A 17,645-nucleotide genomic window follows, 5' to 3' on the forward strand; every position below is an offset into this window, starting at 1 on the left:
TCCCCAGTCTCTCAACATTTAAAAAATAATTCTACTTTTCCATTTTTCTCATCAAAGTGGATAAGTTCACACTTTGTCACATTATATTCCATTCTCCCATGTTCATGTCCACTCACTAAATCTGCTGATATCCTTTTGCAGCCATTTTACGTCCTCCTGACAGTTTACTTTTCCGATAACTGTTTTTCATCAGCAAACTCGGATACATTTCATTCAGTCCCCTCATTAAAGTCATTGGTAGAGATTGTAAATAGCTGAGGCTTGAGCACCAATCCTTGCATTACCCCACCACTTACACCAGAAAATGATCTAATCTTCAATTCATGCTAATGTATTATACCAATCCCATGAGCTCTTATTTTGTGTAATCACCTCCTTAGTGGCATCTTATCAAACGTTTTTTGCAAATCTAAATACAATACATCCACTACTTTCCCCTTATCTATCCTATTAGTTACGATCTCAACAATTTTCCTTGAGAAGGTTAAAGATATCCAGTATTCTACTTTGTTTGCATATAAGTGTTTGATTTGTGGCAAATGGCAGGTATCATGTCCAAATTCCCATTGTGTACAGGTCAAAGACTGCTGTCAATTTGATGATATAATTACAAAAAAATCATAGAATAATACAGCACAGAAGAAAGCCATTTGGCCCATTCAGTCTGTGCTGGCGTATTTGAAGAGCAATCCAGTTAGTCCCACATGTCGCTCTTTCCTTATATCCCTGCAAATTTTTCTGCTTCAAGTATTTGTTCAATTCCTTTTTGAATGCTACTATCGAAACTCTGTCTTGTCAGACAGTGCGTTCCAAATCCTGTTGCATACAAAGGTTTTTCCTCATGTTGCCTCTGATGCTTTTGCCAATCACATTAAATCTGTGCCTTCTGGATATTGACTCTTAAGCCATTGGAAACAGGCAAGCATGAAGGTAACAGCTTGTCACTGAGTACAGCTCAAGGTAGAGTTTAAGCTTGGGAATTTGGTGAATGAGGGATTTTGGTAAGAGGAGAAGCACTGTTCTGATAGAAAGGGAGTGGACTAAGTAAGGAAGCTGGAGAGACACAGCAGGACATAAGAGTTGAAGCCTGAAAACATTAACAAAGTGAGCAGAGGGTGAATGTTTGGTGAGTTTTAAGTTTATTTTTGCTTTAAATGAGGGCAGTAGTTTAAACTGGTCCTGGAGAGATCTAAGTAGTGCAGCACATTTATAGTTTAGCTAGTTAAACCACTTGATATAACTACAGATAATCACTGAGTGATATTTCTAAACTGAACTCAATAAATATAGCACAATAAAGATGGCTGGGCAGGCATGTGTTGCAGTTGTAGCAAGTGGGTACACAGATCTGTATGATCCACAGCAATCACATTAGCAGCTTGAGGGCCTTTAGCACAGAGGTAGTTGATGAGCTGGAGCCTGACCTTCAGAAACAGTAATGTGTCAGGGAGTGGGAAGTTACCTGGACACTTTGTTTCAGGAGGCAGTCACGCCCATAAGCTAGGTACTTCGAATTTGGTCCACATTCAATGACAGGAGAGTGAGGCAGTTATGGGGGTGCAGAAGGAAACACTGGAGGAGCCCCGGCTCTTGCAGTTGCCCAACAGGTTCAAGGTTCTTTCAGATTGTGTGGGTGGGCGCAGGGACCGCAGGAATGATGAGCTGTGTGACCATGGCACCACGGTGCAGGAAGCTATTGAAGTGGGAGAAGTTAAACAGGAATGTAACTGAGGATGGTATAAGGGTTAAGAACATCTCCTCGGGCTGGAGAGGAACTTGGAGTGGTAGAAATGGATCCAGTTGTTGTGGCTCATGTTTGTACCAGTGACGTAGGTAGGATTAAGAAAGAGGTTCTGCTGAGCAAATATGAGCAGCTAGTGGATAAATTAGAAAGAAGTACAAAGGTAGCAATCTCTGGATTATTACCTGAACGATGAGCAAATTGGAATAAGGAAAGTAAGATCAGAGAGTTGAATGCGTGTCTCAAAGATTGGTGTGGGAGAAATAGAAATGAATGAATTGATTCATGGGGCATTGGCAACCAGTACTTGGGAAAGCGGGAGCTGCATTGTTAGGATGGTGTTCACCTAAACCATGTTGGGACCAGCTTCCTGGTAAATCGTATAACCAGGACTGGAGAGAGGGTTTTAACTACATAGTTGGGAGCAGGGTTCACCTGGGGGAACATTTGGCAAGTGAAAGAGAAAGGACGTTGAAATAGTGCAATGTAATAATCATCATCATCTTCAGTTCATTGCCCAAGTCAGTTCCGAATCACAGCGCAGAGCTTTCCATCATGGGTAAGGCAAGGAGACAGAATGGTTTTGATACAGGTAATGATAACCAGAGTGTGGCAAGAAGGGACGGCACTTACGAATGTAAGTGTGTCCCAGTAAATAAGGTCAGAGTAAGCCAAAACAAATTTTAATAAAAAAATTAAAGGCTGTTAATCTGAATGCTCGCAGCATTTGTAACAAGATGGATAAATTGATAGCACAAAAAGAAGTAAATGAGCATGATATAATATCCATTACAGAGACATGGTTGCAATGTTACCTAGGCTGGGACCTGAATATTCAACGGTATTTGACATTTCAGAAGTACGGGAGGAAAGGAGAAGGAGGTGGGGTAGCTTTGTTCTTAAAGGTTAAGATCAGTACTAGAATGAGAAATGATCTTGGTTCAGAAGATCAAGATGTAGAATCAGTTTGGTTGGAGATAAAAAAAATAGCAAAGGAAAGAAGTCACTGGTGGGAGTAGATAATAGGCCGCCTAACAATAGCCTCACAGTAGGACAGAGTATGCATCAAGAAATACTTGGTGCTTGCAAGAAAGGTGCTACAATAATCATGGGTGATTTTAATCTTCACATCGATTAAACAAATCAAATTAACAGGGTAGCCTGGAGGATGATTTCATAGAGTGCTTTTGGGACCGTCCCTTAGAATGGTACATTCTGAAACCTACCAGGGACCAGGCTGTTTTGGACCTGGTAATTTGTAATTAGACAGGGTTAATTAAGGACCTCATAATAAAGGATTACCATGGCAAGAGTAATCATAGTATGACATAATTTCATTCAGTTTGCAAGTGAGAAATGTGGGTCCATAACTAGTGTCTTAAACTTAAATAAAGGCAATTACAAGGGAATGGAGACACAGTTGGCTGAAGTAGACTGGGAAAATATGTTAAAAATGAAATAGCGGAGGTGCAGTGGCACACATTTAAGGGGATATTTCATAACTCTCAATAAAACTGTATTCCATTGAAGAACAAAGATTCTACCAGAGGGATGCATTGTCCATGGCTAACTAAGGACATTGGGGTGGTATCAAATTGAAAGAAAAGACGTACAATGCTGTGAAGATCAGTGGTAGGCGGTAGGGTAGAAGATTGGGAACATTTTATAAACGAGCAAAAGATGACTGAAAAATAAAGACAGAGAAATTGGAGTATGAGAGAAAACTAGCAAGAAATAAAAAAAGCAAACAGTAAAAGCTATTAAAGGTATATAGGAAGGAAAAGAGTAGCTCAAGTGAGCATTGGTTCAGGGTGAGACTTGGGAATAATCATAGGAAATGAGGGAAATGGTAGAGGCTTTGAACAAGTATTTTGTTTTTGACTTTACAGTAGAAGACCCAAAAACATCCCAATACTAGTTAAAAATCAAGGGGCAAAAGGGAGGGAGGAACCTAAAACAATCACTATCATTGGAGAAAAAGTAATGGAAACGCTAATGGGACTTGAGGCTGACAGCTACCTGGGTGTGATGGCCTGCAAGTGAGGCACTTAAAAGAAGTGGCTGCAGAGGTGATGGATGCGTTGGTTTTTATCTTTGAAGTTCCTAGATTCAGCGGGTTGGAAAACCACAAATTTAACACCACTATTCAAGAAAGGAGGGAGACAGAAAGCAGGAAACCTATAGACCAGTTAGCTTAATATCTGTCATTGGGAAAATGCTAGAATCAATTTTAAAGAGGTAGTAGCAGGACATTTAGAAAATTATAATACTATCAGGCAGAGTTGCCATGGTTTCGTTAAAGGGAAATTATGCTTGACAAATTTATTAGAGTTCTTGAGGATGTAACAAAGAGGGTGGATAAAGGGAAACCAGTAGATGTAGTTCATTTGGATTTCCCAAAAGATGTTTGATAAGGTGCCACAAAATGGTTATTACACAAGATAAGAGTATATGGTGTTGGGGGTGATATATTAGTGTGGATAGAGGACTGGCTAACAGAAAACAAAGAGTCAGGATAAATGAGTCATTTTCAGGTTGCCAGACTGTAATTTATGAAGTGCCTCAGAGATCACTATTTGGCCCTTAACTATTTATGACCTATATTAATGATTTGGATGAAGGGGCAGACCGCATTGTAGCCAGATTTGCTGGCGATACAAAGATAGGTAGGAGAATGTAAAGAGTCTGCAAATATATATAGATAGCTTAAGTGAGTGGGCAAAAATTTAGCAGATGGAGTATAATGTGGGAAAATGTGAGTTTGTCTACTTTGGGAGAAAGAATTGAAAAGCAGAGTATTACTTAATATGGAGAGAAATTGCAGAATACTGTGGTACAGAAGAGCCTTGTTGACTTTGTATATAAATCACAAAAAGTCAATGTATAGGTACAGCAAGTAATGAAGAAAGCAAATGGAATGTTGGCCTTGATTTCAAGGGATGGAATATCAAAGTAGGTAAGTCAGGGCATTGGTGAGACCAGTCCCAGAATACAGTTTTGGTCACCTTATTTAAGGAGGGACGCACTTGCATTGGAGGCAGTTCACAGAAGATAACTCAGCTAATTCCTGGGAAGAAGTTGTCTTATGAGGAAAGTTTGAGCACATTGGACCTATACTCATTCAAGTTTAGAAAAATGAGAGGTGACCTTATTGAAAGAAAGACTCTGAGGGGGCTTGACATGGTCGATGCTGAGAGGATGTTTTCCCTCATGGGGAAACCTAGAACTAAGGGGGCACAATTTCAAAACACGGGGTCTCCCATTTAAGGCAGAAATGAGGAGGAATTTATTTTCTTAGAGTATCGTTTGTGTTTGGAATTCTCTTCCCCCAGCAAGCTGTGGAGGCTGTGTCATTTTAGACAAATTTTTGATTGGCAAGAGAGGCAAGGGTTATGGGCAGCAGGCAGGAAAGTGGGGCGAAGGCCACATCAGATCAGCCATAGAACCATAAAAAAAATTACAGCATAGAAGGAGGCCATTTGGCCCATCTTGTCCATGCCAGCTCGAGGACACCCAGGTGCCCTTTCTAATCCCACCTTCCTGCACCTGGCTCATAGTCCTGTAGCTTACATCACATAAGGTGCAGATCCTGAGCTCTTTTTAAAAGAGCTTAGAGTTTCTGCCCTGCCACCAACTTGGGCAGCGAATTCCAGACACCCACTACCCTCTGAGTAAAAAAGTTCTTCCTCATGTCTCCCCTAGACCTTCTGCCACTTATTTGAATCTATGTCCCCTAGTTCTCAAATTCTTCACCAAGGGAAACAATTTTACCCTGTCCACTCTATCTATTCCCCTCATAATTTTGTACACCTCAATCCAGTCACCTCTCAGCCTTCTTCGTTGTAAGGAAAATAACCCCAACCTATCCAATCTCTCTTCTTAGCTATACTTTTCTAACCCTGGCAACATTCTTGTAAACCTCCTCTGCACTCTCTCCAGAGCTATTACATCCTTCCTGTAATGTAATCAGAACTGCACACAATACTCCAGTTGTGGCCTCACCAGTGTTTTATACAATTCCAACATTATATCCTTACTTTTATATTATATACCACTGCCAATGAAGGAGAGCATTCCATATGCCTTCTTTACAACATTGTATACTTAAACTGCTGCCTTCAGGGACCTGTGTACTTGTACGCCAAGATCTCTCACTTCATCTACCCCTCTTAGCATATTCCCATTTATTGTGTAATCCCTGTTAACTGTTTGACCTCCCTAAATGTATGATCTCACACTTCTCTATGTTAAAATCCATCTGCCACTTTACCGCCCACTCGACCAACCCATCTATATCGTTTTGGAGATTATGGCTATCCTCTACACTATCCACTACTCGGCCAATCTTTGTGTCATCTGCAAATTTCCCAATCGTGCCCCCCATGTTCACGTCCAAATCGTTAATATATAACACAAACATCAAGGGTCCCAACGCCGAGCCCTGTGGAACACCACTTGAGACAACTTTCTATTCGCAAGGGCATCCATCAACCATTACCCTTTGTTTCCTGTGACAAAGCCAACCTTTTATCCAGTTTGCCACATTACCCTGAATCCCATGGGCTTTTACTTTCCTGACCAATCTGCCATGTGGGACCTTGTCAAATGCCTAGCTAAAATCCATGTACACAACATCCACTGCACTACCTTCATCAACCCTTCTTGTCACTTCCCCAAAGAATTAAATCAAATTTGTGAGGCAAGACCTTCCTTTAACAAATCCATGCTGACTATCCCTGACAAGTCCATGCCTTTCCACGTGACAGTTAATCCTATCTCTCAGGTTTGATTCTACTAATTTGCTCACCACCCATGTAAGACTAACTGACCTATAATTTGTTTGGCATTTCCTTTGATCCCTTTTTAAACAATGGAACTATGTTTGCATTTCTCCAGTCCTCTGGTACCTCCCTGTATCTAGTGAAGATTGGGAAATCATCCTCAGGGCATCTGCTATTTCCTCCCTGACTCCCTTCAGCAGCCTCAGAAACAATCCAACTGGCCCTGGTGACTTATCAACTTTCAAGGATTTCAACCTTTCGAGGACTTTCGCTCTCTTTATGATTATCCCATCCAATATCTCGCAGTGTTCCTCCTGGACTACTATATCAATATCCTTCCTCTCCTTTGTAAACACGGAGACAAAATATTCATTCAAAACCCTTCCCACAGCCTCTGCACCACACACGTTTCCATCTTCATCTCTGATAGGTCCCACTTTTTCCTTAACTAACCTTTTAGCATTAATGTATTGGTAAACCATCTTTGGGTTATCTTTAACTTTACTTCCTAATCTTTTTTCATGCCCTCTCTTTGATTTCCTTTTTTCCTTGCTTACTTCATTCCTGCACTTTCTTTATTCGACTAGGCTATCTGTAGTGCTTAGTTCTTTGAACCTACCGTACACTTTCTTTTTCTGTTTGATCTTCCCCTGTATTCTTCTAGACAACCGGGCGGGGGGGGGGGGGGGGGGTCTAGATTTGGTAGTACCACTCTTATTTTTGTAGGGGACATGTCTACTTTGCACAATTAGGATCTCGCTTTTTAGTATTCCCCGCTGGTTTTCCACTGTTTTATCCTCCAGCAGTGCTGTCCAGTCCACCTCAGCCAAGTCCCTTCTCATTTCTGCAAAATTTGCCTTCCCCCAGTTCAAGACTTTTACTCCTGCCTTATCTCTGTCCTTTTCCATGGTAATGCTAAATCTAACTGAATTGTAATCACTGTCCCCGATATGGTCGCCAACTGTCACTTCACCCACTTGCCCTTCTTCGTTCTCCAAGACTAGGTCTAGAATTGCATCGCATCTCCTCTCTTTGGGTTTGTCACTAATTGGTTGAAAAAAGTTTCCTGGACACACTGCATGAATTTTTCTCCCTTAGCCATGATACTATTGACTGGTGAAGCATGCACAAGGCGTCGAATGGCCTGCTTCTGCTCCTATTTCTTACGTTTTTATGAAACAGTCTATCTTTATCAGCTCTGTTAAACTCTTCATGATTTTAAGCACATCTGTCAAATCTCCTCTCAGCCTTCCCTGCTGTAAGGAGAACATTGATTTTATCATTGATTGTACATCCCACAAAACAAATGCCCAGCAAGAGTCATGCATATAATGTGTAAGGTCGAAGACTCTAGCCTTATGATTTCCCTGCACAGTATATTTCTGATGTTAGCAAGCGGCATGAAGGTAATTGTTTAGTAGAAGTGAAATGACTTCCCTCAATGGGAAAAGTGACTTGTTCCTTGCACATCACTTAACTGCTTGTTGAGCAGTACCTGAAAGAGATAGTTTTGCTTACCTCATAAGGAAGAGATGGTGCCAATAATTCAAAGAACAAACACATAAACACAAGTTCAGTAAGAGTGATGCATATGTTTTATTTACTTAAAAACTAAGTATATGGATTAAATCTGTTTCACAACAGATTTATTTCTGTTTCTGTTAATGATGATCTCAGATTAATTTTGGTAGGCACCTGCATACTAGTCCGTTCATTTTTATCACCCTCAACAGCTATAAGATTGTAGTCTTTAATTGAAAACCCGAGCATTTGTGTTTCCATATCATATTCAATATCCTTTTCAAAACATTTAACTTTACAATTTATTTTTATTGAGCAATAAAGACAACTGCAACACCAATGCACCCCTTTGAACAATATATTCTTCCTTTTCAATATCTGAATTTGGTGTTAATTTTTTACCGTTTCCGGTCCCAGGAAGTCACTTGGGTAAATTGTCATAAAATCCGAATATTATGACTCATCTTGATTTAAATTTAATTTGTATAAATTATATATTACAGTTTTGCAAGAACCTATGCAAGATGTTTATTGTCATATCTCAAAATGGAGTAGTATAATGTAGGAGTGGTGTCAAAGATGGTGTTTTGTGAACAAGTTTGTCTTTAATAAATGGGAATGAATCCATTTTATTGAACTTCTTAAATTTCTTGGCCTTTATCAGTTATATTTGTTATGCCAGTATGAATGTCTTTTTTTTGTATAATATGGTTATGACATTATAAACCCAACTGAAATCATTTCCAGTTTCTACGTTTAAAAAAAACAAATGTTTCTGAACATATAACCATGGAAAAATCAGGGGAGTTGGAATGGTGCTGAGCAGTGAGAGGGTAAACTGGAATAAAGAATTGAAGAAGTTTATGTAAAATGTGCGTCAGCTCATTGTTATAGGCTCTTGTGGGTAAGTGAATTTGCAGTAAACACAAAGAGCGATCCACCACTGGGTGCTGATCTGAGTTTGTTCAGGAATTTATTCATATTCTTGTATTGCCATTCACAGTTTCTAAACATTGCCTCCACTCTACATTTCATATCTACAATGCTCTCTTAGGAAGGGAAAGAGGAGGAAGATATCATGTTTTTTGAAAAAAAGTATCTTTAGCCATAAGTGTATTAGACAGCAAGTAGGAAAACAGGGACAGTGAAGGCCATTTAGCCCTCAAGCCTATTTTGTCATTCAATGAGATCATGTCTGGCCTAATTTCACATACCTGCCTTTGCCCCATATCTCTTAACACCTTTATTTAACAAAAATCTATCAATCTCAGTTTTAAGATTAACAATTGATATTGCCTCAGTTATCATTTGAGAAAAGAGTACCAAACTGGTACCACCTTTTATATGTAGTGGGGTTTCTTAATTTCACTTGCGAACGGTATGGCTCTTAAGTTTTAGACTATTGCCACTAGTCCTGGACTTGTCCGTCAGCAGAATTAGATCTCTCCATCTATCTTATCTATCCCGCTTAAAATTTTGAAAATTTTCTTGCAAGAACCTATGCAAGATGTTTATTGTCATATCTCAAAATGGAGTAGTATAGTGCAGAAGTGGTGTCAAAGTTGGTGATTTATGAACAAGCTTGTCTTTAATAAATGGGAACGAATCCATTTTATTGCAAGTCGTCCCCTAACTTTATACGTTCTAGGGAATACAGTGCTAGTTTATGTAATCTCAGCTCATAATTTAACCCTGGGAGTTCTGATATAATTCTGGTAAACCCATGCTGCACTCCCTCCAAAGGCAATATATATTTTCTAAGGTTTTGTGCCCAGTACTACTCACAGTAGTGGTGTGGCCTTACCCAGGGCTTGGTATAGCTGTAAAATGATTTCTGCCCTATTGTATTCTCATCCTCTAGATATAAAGGCCAGCATTCTGTTAAGCTTTTTGAGTGTTTTCTGCACCTGTTCATGACATTTTAATGGTCTGTGTACCTCGGCCCTCAAGCCTCTTTGGACCTCCACTGTTTCTAGTCTTAGAAAGTACCCTGTTACATCCTTTATAGGTCCAAAGTGGATCACCTGACATTTGCCTACATTGAAATACACTTGTCATCGTTTTGCCCATTTACTTAATCTATCAGTATCTATTTGTAATTCTGTGCTTTCATCTACGCTGCTTACAGTGCCACCTAGCTTTCTACCTCATCATCTAAGTCGGTTATAAAGATAGTGAATAGTTGAGGCCCCTTGCGGTACACCAGTAGCTGCATTCTGCCAATTAGAGTACCTGCGTGTTATCCCGACATACTTTCTTCTGCCACTCGATTTCCTAACAAGCTCAATAATTTGCCTTCACTTCCAAGAAATTCAACTTGAGCTAACTTTATTATTAGGGTCTTGGTCCAATGCTTTCTGGAAGTCCGTACTAATGGCATCCATAGACATTTCCTTGTCGACTACTTTAGTCATCTCTTCAAAATATTAAATCAGATTCACTAAGCCTGACCTATCTTCAGGGATCCTTGCCAGCTCCCTCTGATCAGCTGAAGATTTTCAAGGTACTGAGTCACCCTATCTTTTATTATAGACTCCAGCGATTTCCCAACAATAGATGTTAGGCGAACTGATCTATCGTACCCTCTTTTCTCTGCCATCTTTCTTAAATAGTAGAGTTACAAGCACAATTTTCCAATTTAAAACAACAGCTCCTGAATCAAGATTATGGTTAGTGCATCTTCAGTGGTCTCACGTTTCCTTTAAATCCGTGGCTCAGAGACCATCTGGTTCAGGGAATTAGATTTTCTTTAGTGTCATCATTTTCTTCATTAATGTTATTTTGCTGACATAAAAAGTATTATTTCTTGCAAGTTTCTTTTCATATTCCCTTTTTGCCATCCTTCACTGAATCTTTCCCAGTCGCCAATTTATCCTTTTTTAAATACTATGTTTGACTGTTGGAGGTTTCAATTTAAAGGAGGTTAGTTTGTCTAAGTTTATGTCCATTATCCATACACTGTTGTGAGTGTAATTATTCGCATGTGGAGAGCCACTATGGCTGTGGAGTAGTAATCAGATGCCTTGCCAAACCTGCTCTGACTAATTGAATTTTCAACCTTAAAAACGCAGAGTTTTCCTGAAAAACTGGTTGAGGGAAAACCATAGTAAACTCCCATGATATTTGTGTTTTTAGTCTTCCCAGTAATTTCAACCTTATTACATCAGAGCACACTGAAGCCCTGATCCAACCCCAGTCTGACAATTACACTGCAGTTGTGTCATCCATCAATTTTCAGCTTTATTCTTTTCTCCCTCCAAATCTTGATGCAGTTCTAATAGTTAAAGGTTGACCCTGACCATTTCCTTCAAAATCCAGAGAATTATTCTCATGTGTAGTGTACTTACCTTAATTGTATTCACAATGATAGGATGTTACTTTCCTTTAAGTATATATGAATGATATTCTACTACATCTTTAATGAGGGGCGCTGTCACCTACAGTGAAGGAGTTCAGCAGATAAGCCTTCAGAGATTAATTCAGCTTTAAACGGTAAGGATAATCTAGAAGCAGTATTTTTTGATGTTTTTATAGGAAAAAAAATGCATGAAAACCAAATGTCAGCATATCTAATTTACTGATGGCTAGAAAATAGAGCTAATAGGAAAGAAAGGGGATGCATAAAAAGATTTACATAAGAATTTGCATTGTTGTCTAATTCAGCCACTAACTGGCAAACTAAATTTTGCACTGATAAGTGAAATATTGTACATTGAAACTATGTGCATTGCAAGAATACAGTGAATGTGCTATGTTTGGTATGGGGAAACTAAGAAAAGGACCTGAAATGATATTGGATTCGCCAATTTCAATGCCCAGGTGATGAGGCAAAGCAACTAAAAAATGAATAGAAAGATGATACATTTAGTCAATAGTACACACGTTTTCACTTTCCTTAGATTATGTTGGAGCTTTGCAGTTCATGAATCAAATCTTCAATTCTGGCCATCCTGCCTGAAGAAAGATGTATAAGCATTGGAGAGGGTACCAGAAAAGCCAAAAGACTAGTCACAGTTTTAAAGGGGATGAACTGTAAGAGAGGATTAGAAAAATTCAAAATCTACAAGCTATAAAGTTTGTAGTGAAGAAGGAGCCTTGACAGGGAGTGTATATATAACATACCATATCTCAAATGAAACTGGAATATTACTTTTAACTTTATGCCTGTTGGTCCTAGCTTAGTTCAATCAATGGAAAGTCAATTTAATGCAAATAATTGGAACTCCTGTCAAAAACAGTGGTGCAATTTTGTATTTATTTGCCAGATTCACAGAAACAAAAAGCATTAAGGTCGTTCAAAATGATGGATGGTAGTGAGAGGGAGAAGGTGAGCTTTGATGGACCAAATGGTCAGTTTTCACTCTTCTTGTGTTCTTAAATAAGTAAAGAAACCTGCTAGCCCAATCATCTTTACGATGACCAATTAGTAGCCGCACTTCTGTGAACCTTGTAAGTTTGTATAAATCTGCAATTATTTTAAATGTGCATAATTTGATCGCCTTTTGAGGAAAAGCAGATTTAAGAATGAACTTTACTTTAAAAAATAACTTTTCAATGTTGCTTTTTAACATATGACTTAAGACATTGGACTGAAATGTATTCAGAAGTCAAGTTTGTTCCAAACTTAAATTGGGTGAGAGTTGCACCAGTATTCTACCAGACTTTTTTGACCCAGATAGATAGTGCCTTCACAGCAGAGGCAGCTTTTCCTGGGACCAAGGGTGTTTATGTTCTGCAGCTATAGTTTAAATCAACTATCAGAAATTGGCTTAAATTAATGCAGAGTCATTGTTCTTCAAGAGGTAATGCAGTTTTAATTGTAAAAACTGCTCCATGCTTTCTATGTTAGCATTAAATGTTCAAATAGAACAACGTCCTCTTGTGAGAATTTTACATTTAAACTTGGTTCTGCTTTAAACTTTTAGTCTTAATGAGAATAGGAAGACTGTTTTGATCCTGAGATTTTAAACCTGTCCATCTAATCTGGAAACTTTTGCATTCCTTTCCTATTAAAATTAAATTTTGATGCATGAAAGACTTCATTTAAAATATTTATTTCAACCTAACCTCACAATATTTTCAGCATTAAAATAAAGTATTGTGGATTCCCAAATGTTCTTAAAAATAAAGCTGATATGTCTGACAGCAGGTTATTAAACAAACAATTGTCTGTTATAACAAAATACAACATTAATATACATCCAAATATTAGTCGGAACTGTTTTTTTGTTGGGTTATAATGTAATCAGGTTAAAATTGTGGTACATACCTAATGCCTTCCTGTACAAGAAGGGCAGTGTTTCCCTTTAGGGTGCTAGTTGTTCAACACAGTGCCAGTGAGCACTGAATACAGAGGCACATAATAATGCTTTATGGACCCTTGCTTTCTTCTGTATCGTTTTAGAAGGTAATGAAATCATATGTGTAGGTGCAATGTTAGATGATTTTTCAACGTTGTTAAACAAAATGCTTCTTTAACAAAGTACATGGCCTGCATTTGAAAGAACCTTACATTTTGATACTATGTTTTCATAGTTGTATCCATTGGTAATGTGTGACTTCTTGACTGTATTATTCAGGCTTGACCATCATTACCGTACTTTTCAGAGAGTAGGAACCCCCTCGAAATTCAGCCCAGTAAACTCCATCTTGGTATTTGCTGCGATAATGACCTCCACGATACCACACTCCATTCAAATTAGAGTGTGCGCAAGCATTGTACCACCAGCCACCTTTGTGGAAATGAGCACAGTTACCTAAGGAAGGAACAGAAAATTAATATGTATGTTCCAGCATCAGCAACTCCTGCCAATATCAATGTGAAAATAAGCAGGTAATCTGTTTTAGTCTTGTTCATTGAGGAATTGAGCACAACGCCAGGGAAAACTCTTCTTTGAATAGTTCCATAAGATAAGGATGGGATTTTCCGGTCCTGTCTGCTGCCGGGATCATCCAGTCCCACCAAAAGTCAATGGACTTTGGCTGGCCCGCCACATACCCCGCGATGGGTCCGGCCACGGTGAGGCTGGAAAATCCTGGATGAAGAACTGAGTGTATGACTTAAAAATGGGAACAGGTCTGTGGGACCCGGTTCAATTATCTGTTGTACTCTAACCCTGCTACACCTATAGACTAAATTGATCTTGATTCTCCATATGGAATGCCATGGAAAATCTATTATGGAAATTTCAAATTGAATATAATCTTGGTTTGTAACCAAGATTATAGGCTACAGAGGGTTTTAAATGTCCTAATTAAAATATTTACACATTGTATGGTTCATTTACACATATAACAGCCAGTTATTTTTGAATTCATGTGATAGTTACTGAAATCCAGCATTCTAGGAAGTTATTTTGTGTTTGGATATAATCTTTGAATAGAGTTTACAAAGGAGAGTTGCACTGAATGAAATTGAATCAAGCTGACTGGAAGAGAACTGCAAGGTGTAGTAAATGAGTGCCTCTTGGAGTGAGAAGAATTGCAAAAAAGTACTACATGTATAGAAGTTTTTTTATAAAGCAATAGCTGATGACAGAGATTTGAAATATGAGATAAGAATCTTGCTGAGGCATGAGATTATTTTGGTAGCTAAAGCAATTCACAGAAAGATTGTTCTATTCATTAGCTTGGGTGAATTACAAAAGCTTAATTCAATCTCAAAGCTATTGCAGACACTCCCAAGAGACACAGGGAGATGGGACTTAGCAATAGGATGGAGCCAAAATTGTGAAAGCTGAAATTTCTCATGATCTTTTGAAAGATCTAAGATAAATAAATCACTGAAGACCCCAAAATAAGTTCCTTTGAGACTTTAGCCTTTGCCAGTCTTGAAGTGGTGACAAAAATTGTGCAGAAGCACCACAATCTCTTTGATAATATTCCTAACCCAAGGCTATGGTCTTGAATACAATGGTTTGGGGATGTGCAGCATGCAACACTAAAATATATGTTTTTTCATGCTTTTAATTAAAATTCATGATGTTGCTTTTAAGTGATTAATTTTTCATATACTTTTGCTGTTACTTCGGCTATCAACAAATGTGTATAAACTATATCTAACTATACTTCATTATTCTGTTTTCATGATCCCCTCCAAACGCACAGAAACATTTTTCAAAATTGTGGGATGCGTATACAGTGTTGCAAGCACTTAAATAAAAACGCTTTTGATTTACTTTCCAGATTGATTTCTCCACAAAACATGCTGAAGCCATAAATTCCCTTGCTGGAACATGCTGTTTTTCCATATATTCTGACCCTAAATTGCACATTTGGCTTTCAAAAGCATGCATGTTGTCATAGATACCAGTGGTTTATCTGTTAACCCTTTTAACAACCCATACTGTCTGCTTCATTAACACATAATGTCCACATAAATCCTAACTAGCTGAGTGTGTATATTTTTGTAAATATTTTTAATTTCACCAAAGTTATGTGGAAATCATTTAAGGCCAGTACTATTATTCTTAAAATGTGTAGGAAAATCAGTTGCTCTCTTTCGTCCTAAGCCTCACCATTAAAAGTTTTGGATTGATAAGGTTTTGACTGTCAAACTGCAATTAGGCCTGGGCTTGCAGTTTTTTAAAATTCTGTAAATTTTCGATTTAACAGTTTTGAAATTTTATAGTGCAGATGTCTCTTGTGCTCATTTCACATTACAGCATCTTCACTGTGGTAACCTTGACTCAGGCAGCAGCACGAGAATATAAACAAGACTGAGACTGCTGCTAAAGGAGCTGATAACCACCTCCAGACATTTTTCCAAAGTACACATGGGGACAACATGACCAGTATTAGCAATCTATCCACTTGTTCCTCTGTTGCTGTCAATGCTTTGAAATTAGTTATCCAATACAAATGGGGTCAGATCCCACAGTACCTCGTATGTTGTAGAACTCGTTTCTAGTAAAAAGGTCTGTGCAATGTAAGGAAGAATTTGTGGGTGTTGGAAAAAACATCTTCTGCCACTAATTTAACTCTTTTGCATAACATCACAAGCAATGTTACCATCATATTTATACTTAATATTTGCATTGTTCAATTTGCTCTCTACACACAAATGTTCAGTGCTACTTCAAAATTGTACCTGAGTACGAATCTCTGTCTCTGTCAAGTGTTGTAAACTGCTTGCCATTGTGCCATATTAAAGAGTCCCCTGCATTCCCTTGATAGCTGCCAACTCGTAGCCTGTAGTTATCATCCTCATCCTCTGTTCTGAAGGCGGTGTATTCAGCATGGACTTTCTTATCATTCCAGTCTTCCAATTTAATGTATAGCTTGTAGTTTCCCTGTGCAGTCAGCCTGTAAATATTCTCCAGTCCAAGCCAGTGTTCCCCATCAATGTTGCCAAACCCTCTCTGAAATCAGACAGGATCTTATCAGATTATAATCACAATTATAAATTAAGTGTTTTCAAACAAATGTTTTTTTTCTGATAGCTCATTAAATTGCTTAGTGCAATGTTCTGATGGGAATACTTTTTTACAGCACATTGAATATTGGATTTGCCATTAGGTTTACAATGTTTTTTGAGACAATACTGAAATGGTCAAAATGGCCTATTGTCCTTGAGAAAATAGCTTTACAAAGCAGATGTGAGTTGATTATTTTTGTGAGAATTGATATACAAGTACTTGGACTCCTTAGTTACTACTTGGATAAACAGCAGTCATATTTCCTTGGCTTAAAGCAGTGGTTTAAGAAGAAGGAATTCAGTGTTTGTTTATTTTCAGTCTTTCCTCTGAAGTTAAGGATTTAAGAAATTAAGTTAACAATGAAAATTATGACATTAGAGCAAATGTTTGCACCATTCATTATTTAAACTTTTTTGAAAAATGTAAATTTACAAAATTTACAAGGCAAATCTGTGCACTGAATAATTAAAGTGCACTGTTTTAGCTATTGTGATATTTTGAGAGGGTGAGGGACAATCGATGATAAAACAGAGAAATTGTATGAACTGAATAATTTCTGATATTCGTGAAACTATGTTCAGGGTTCATTCATTCTTGGAAATTTATCATTATCCTCACAAATTACAGACACGCTCAACTGTTGGGAACTCACAGCTGACAGCACCTTATGGTATCCAGCCAGACTTGCATTCTCTTTCAGTTCTGTATGCCAACAGAGACAACTAAGGTTGGGAATTCTTTGACTGATTAAAAACACAGCACGACACAGTTAGCACTTAATTTTGCAGTCTTCCATATTTACAACTGAAAATAATATCTATCAGTAGAGCTCTGGTTGGTGGAAAGTTTGTAACCTGAGGTGCCTTTTCTACTGCAGCTTACATGCTCACAATTGAAATCTCTTTGCTTTATGCTTTGGATCATAATTGTGCCTCTTTAGGAGATGCCAAACAGAGGCGCATCCCTGTAACAGAAAAAAATATTGCGGAATCAGTTGCCCAGCCACTTTGCAGACTGGCAATGAAGCCAATTTGTGAAACCAGAAGTGCATTAGGGCAGTGACTCAAAGAGAGATGCGATAAAAATAAATTAGCCAAAAAAACTAATAACTTACTGTTTCTTTATTTTTCTTCCACCATTTGCCTTTGCTTCAGGCTCTATCTTTCTACCTCTCTCTTCTGTTTC

The 17,645-nt window shown here is 38.2% G+C and overlaps 2 protein-coding genes across 10 annotated transcripts in view; one reads left to right on the top strand and one right to left on the bottom strand.

Annotated features, from left to right (window-relative positions):
* The window catches only part of ralgps2 (Ral GEF with PH domain and SH3 binding motif 2), a 574,026-nt gene that overhangs the window by 290,511 nt on the left and 265,870 nt on the right, over positions 1-17,645 (top strand). The gene's annotated exons all lie outside the window — the stretch shown is intronic.
* angptl1a (angiopoietin-like 1a) overlaps positions 8,100-17,645 on the bottom strand; it is a 95,802-nt gene continuing 86,256 nt past the window's right edge. For both annotated transcript variants that reach the window (XM_041208588.1, XM_041208587.1), the window contains 2 exons: positions 16,133-16,403; positions 8,100-13,799 (listed from right to left, as the gene is read on the bottom strand). In XM_041208588.1, coding sequence (XP_041064522.1) covers positions 13,615-13,799; positions 16,133-16,403 — 456 coding nt within the window. In that variant the 3' untranslated portion in view covers positions 8,100-13,614. The remainder of the gene's footprint in view (positions 13,800-16,132; positions 16,404-17,645) is intronic.

Source organism: Carcharodon carcharias, chromosome 16 (genome assembly GCF_017639515.1).
Source record: "Carcharodon carcharias isolate sCarCar2 chromosome 16, sCarCar2.pri, whole genome shotgun sequence".
Taxonomy (NCBI): domain Eukaryota; kingdom Metazoa; phylum Chordata; class Chondrichthyes; order Lamniformes; family Lamnidae; genus Carcharodon; species Carcharodon carcharias.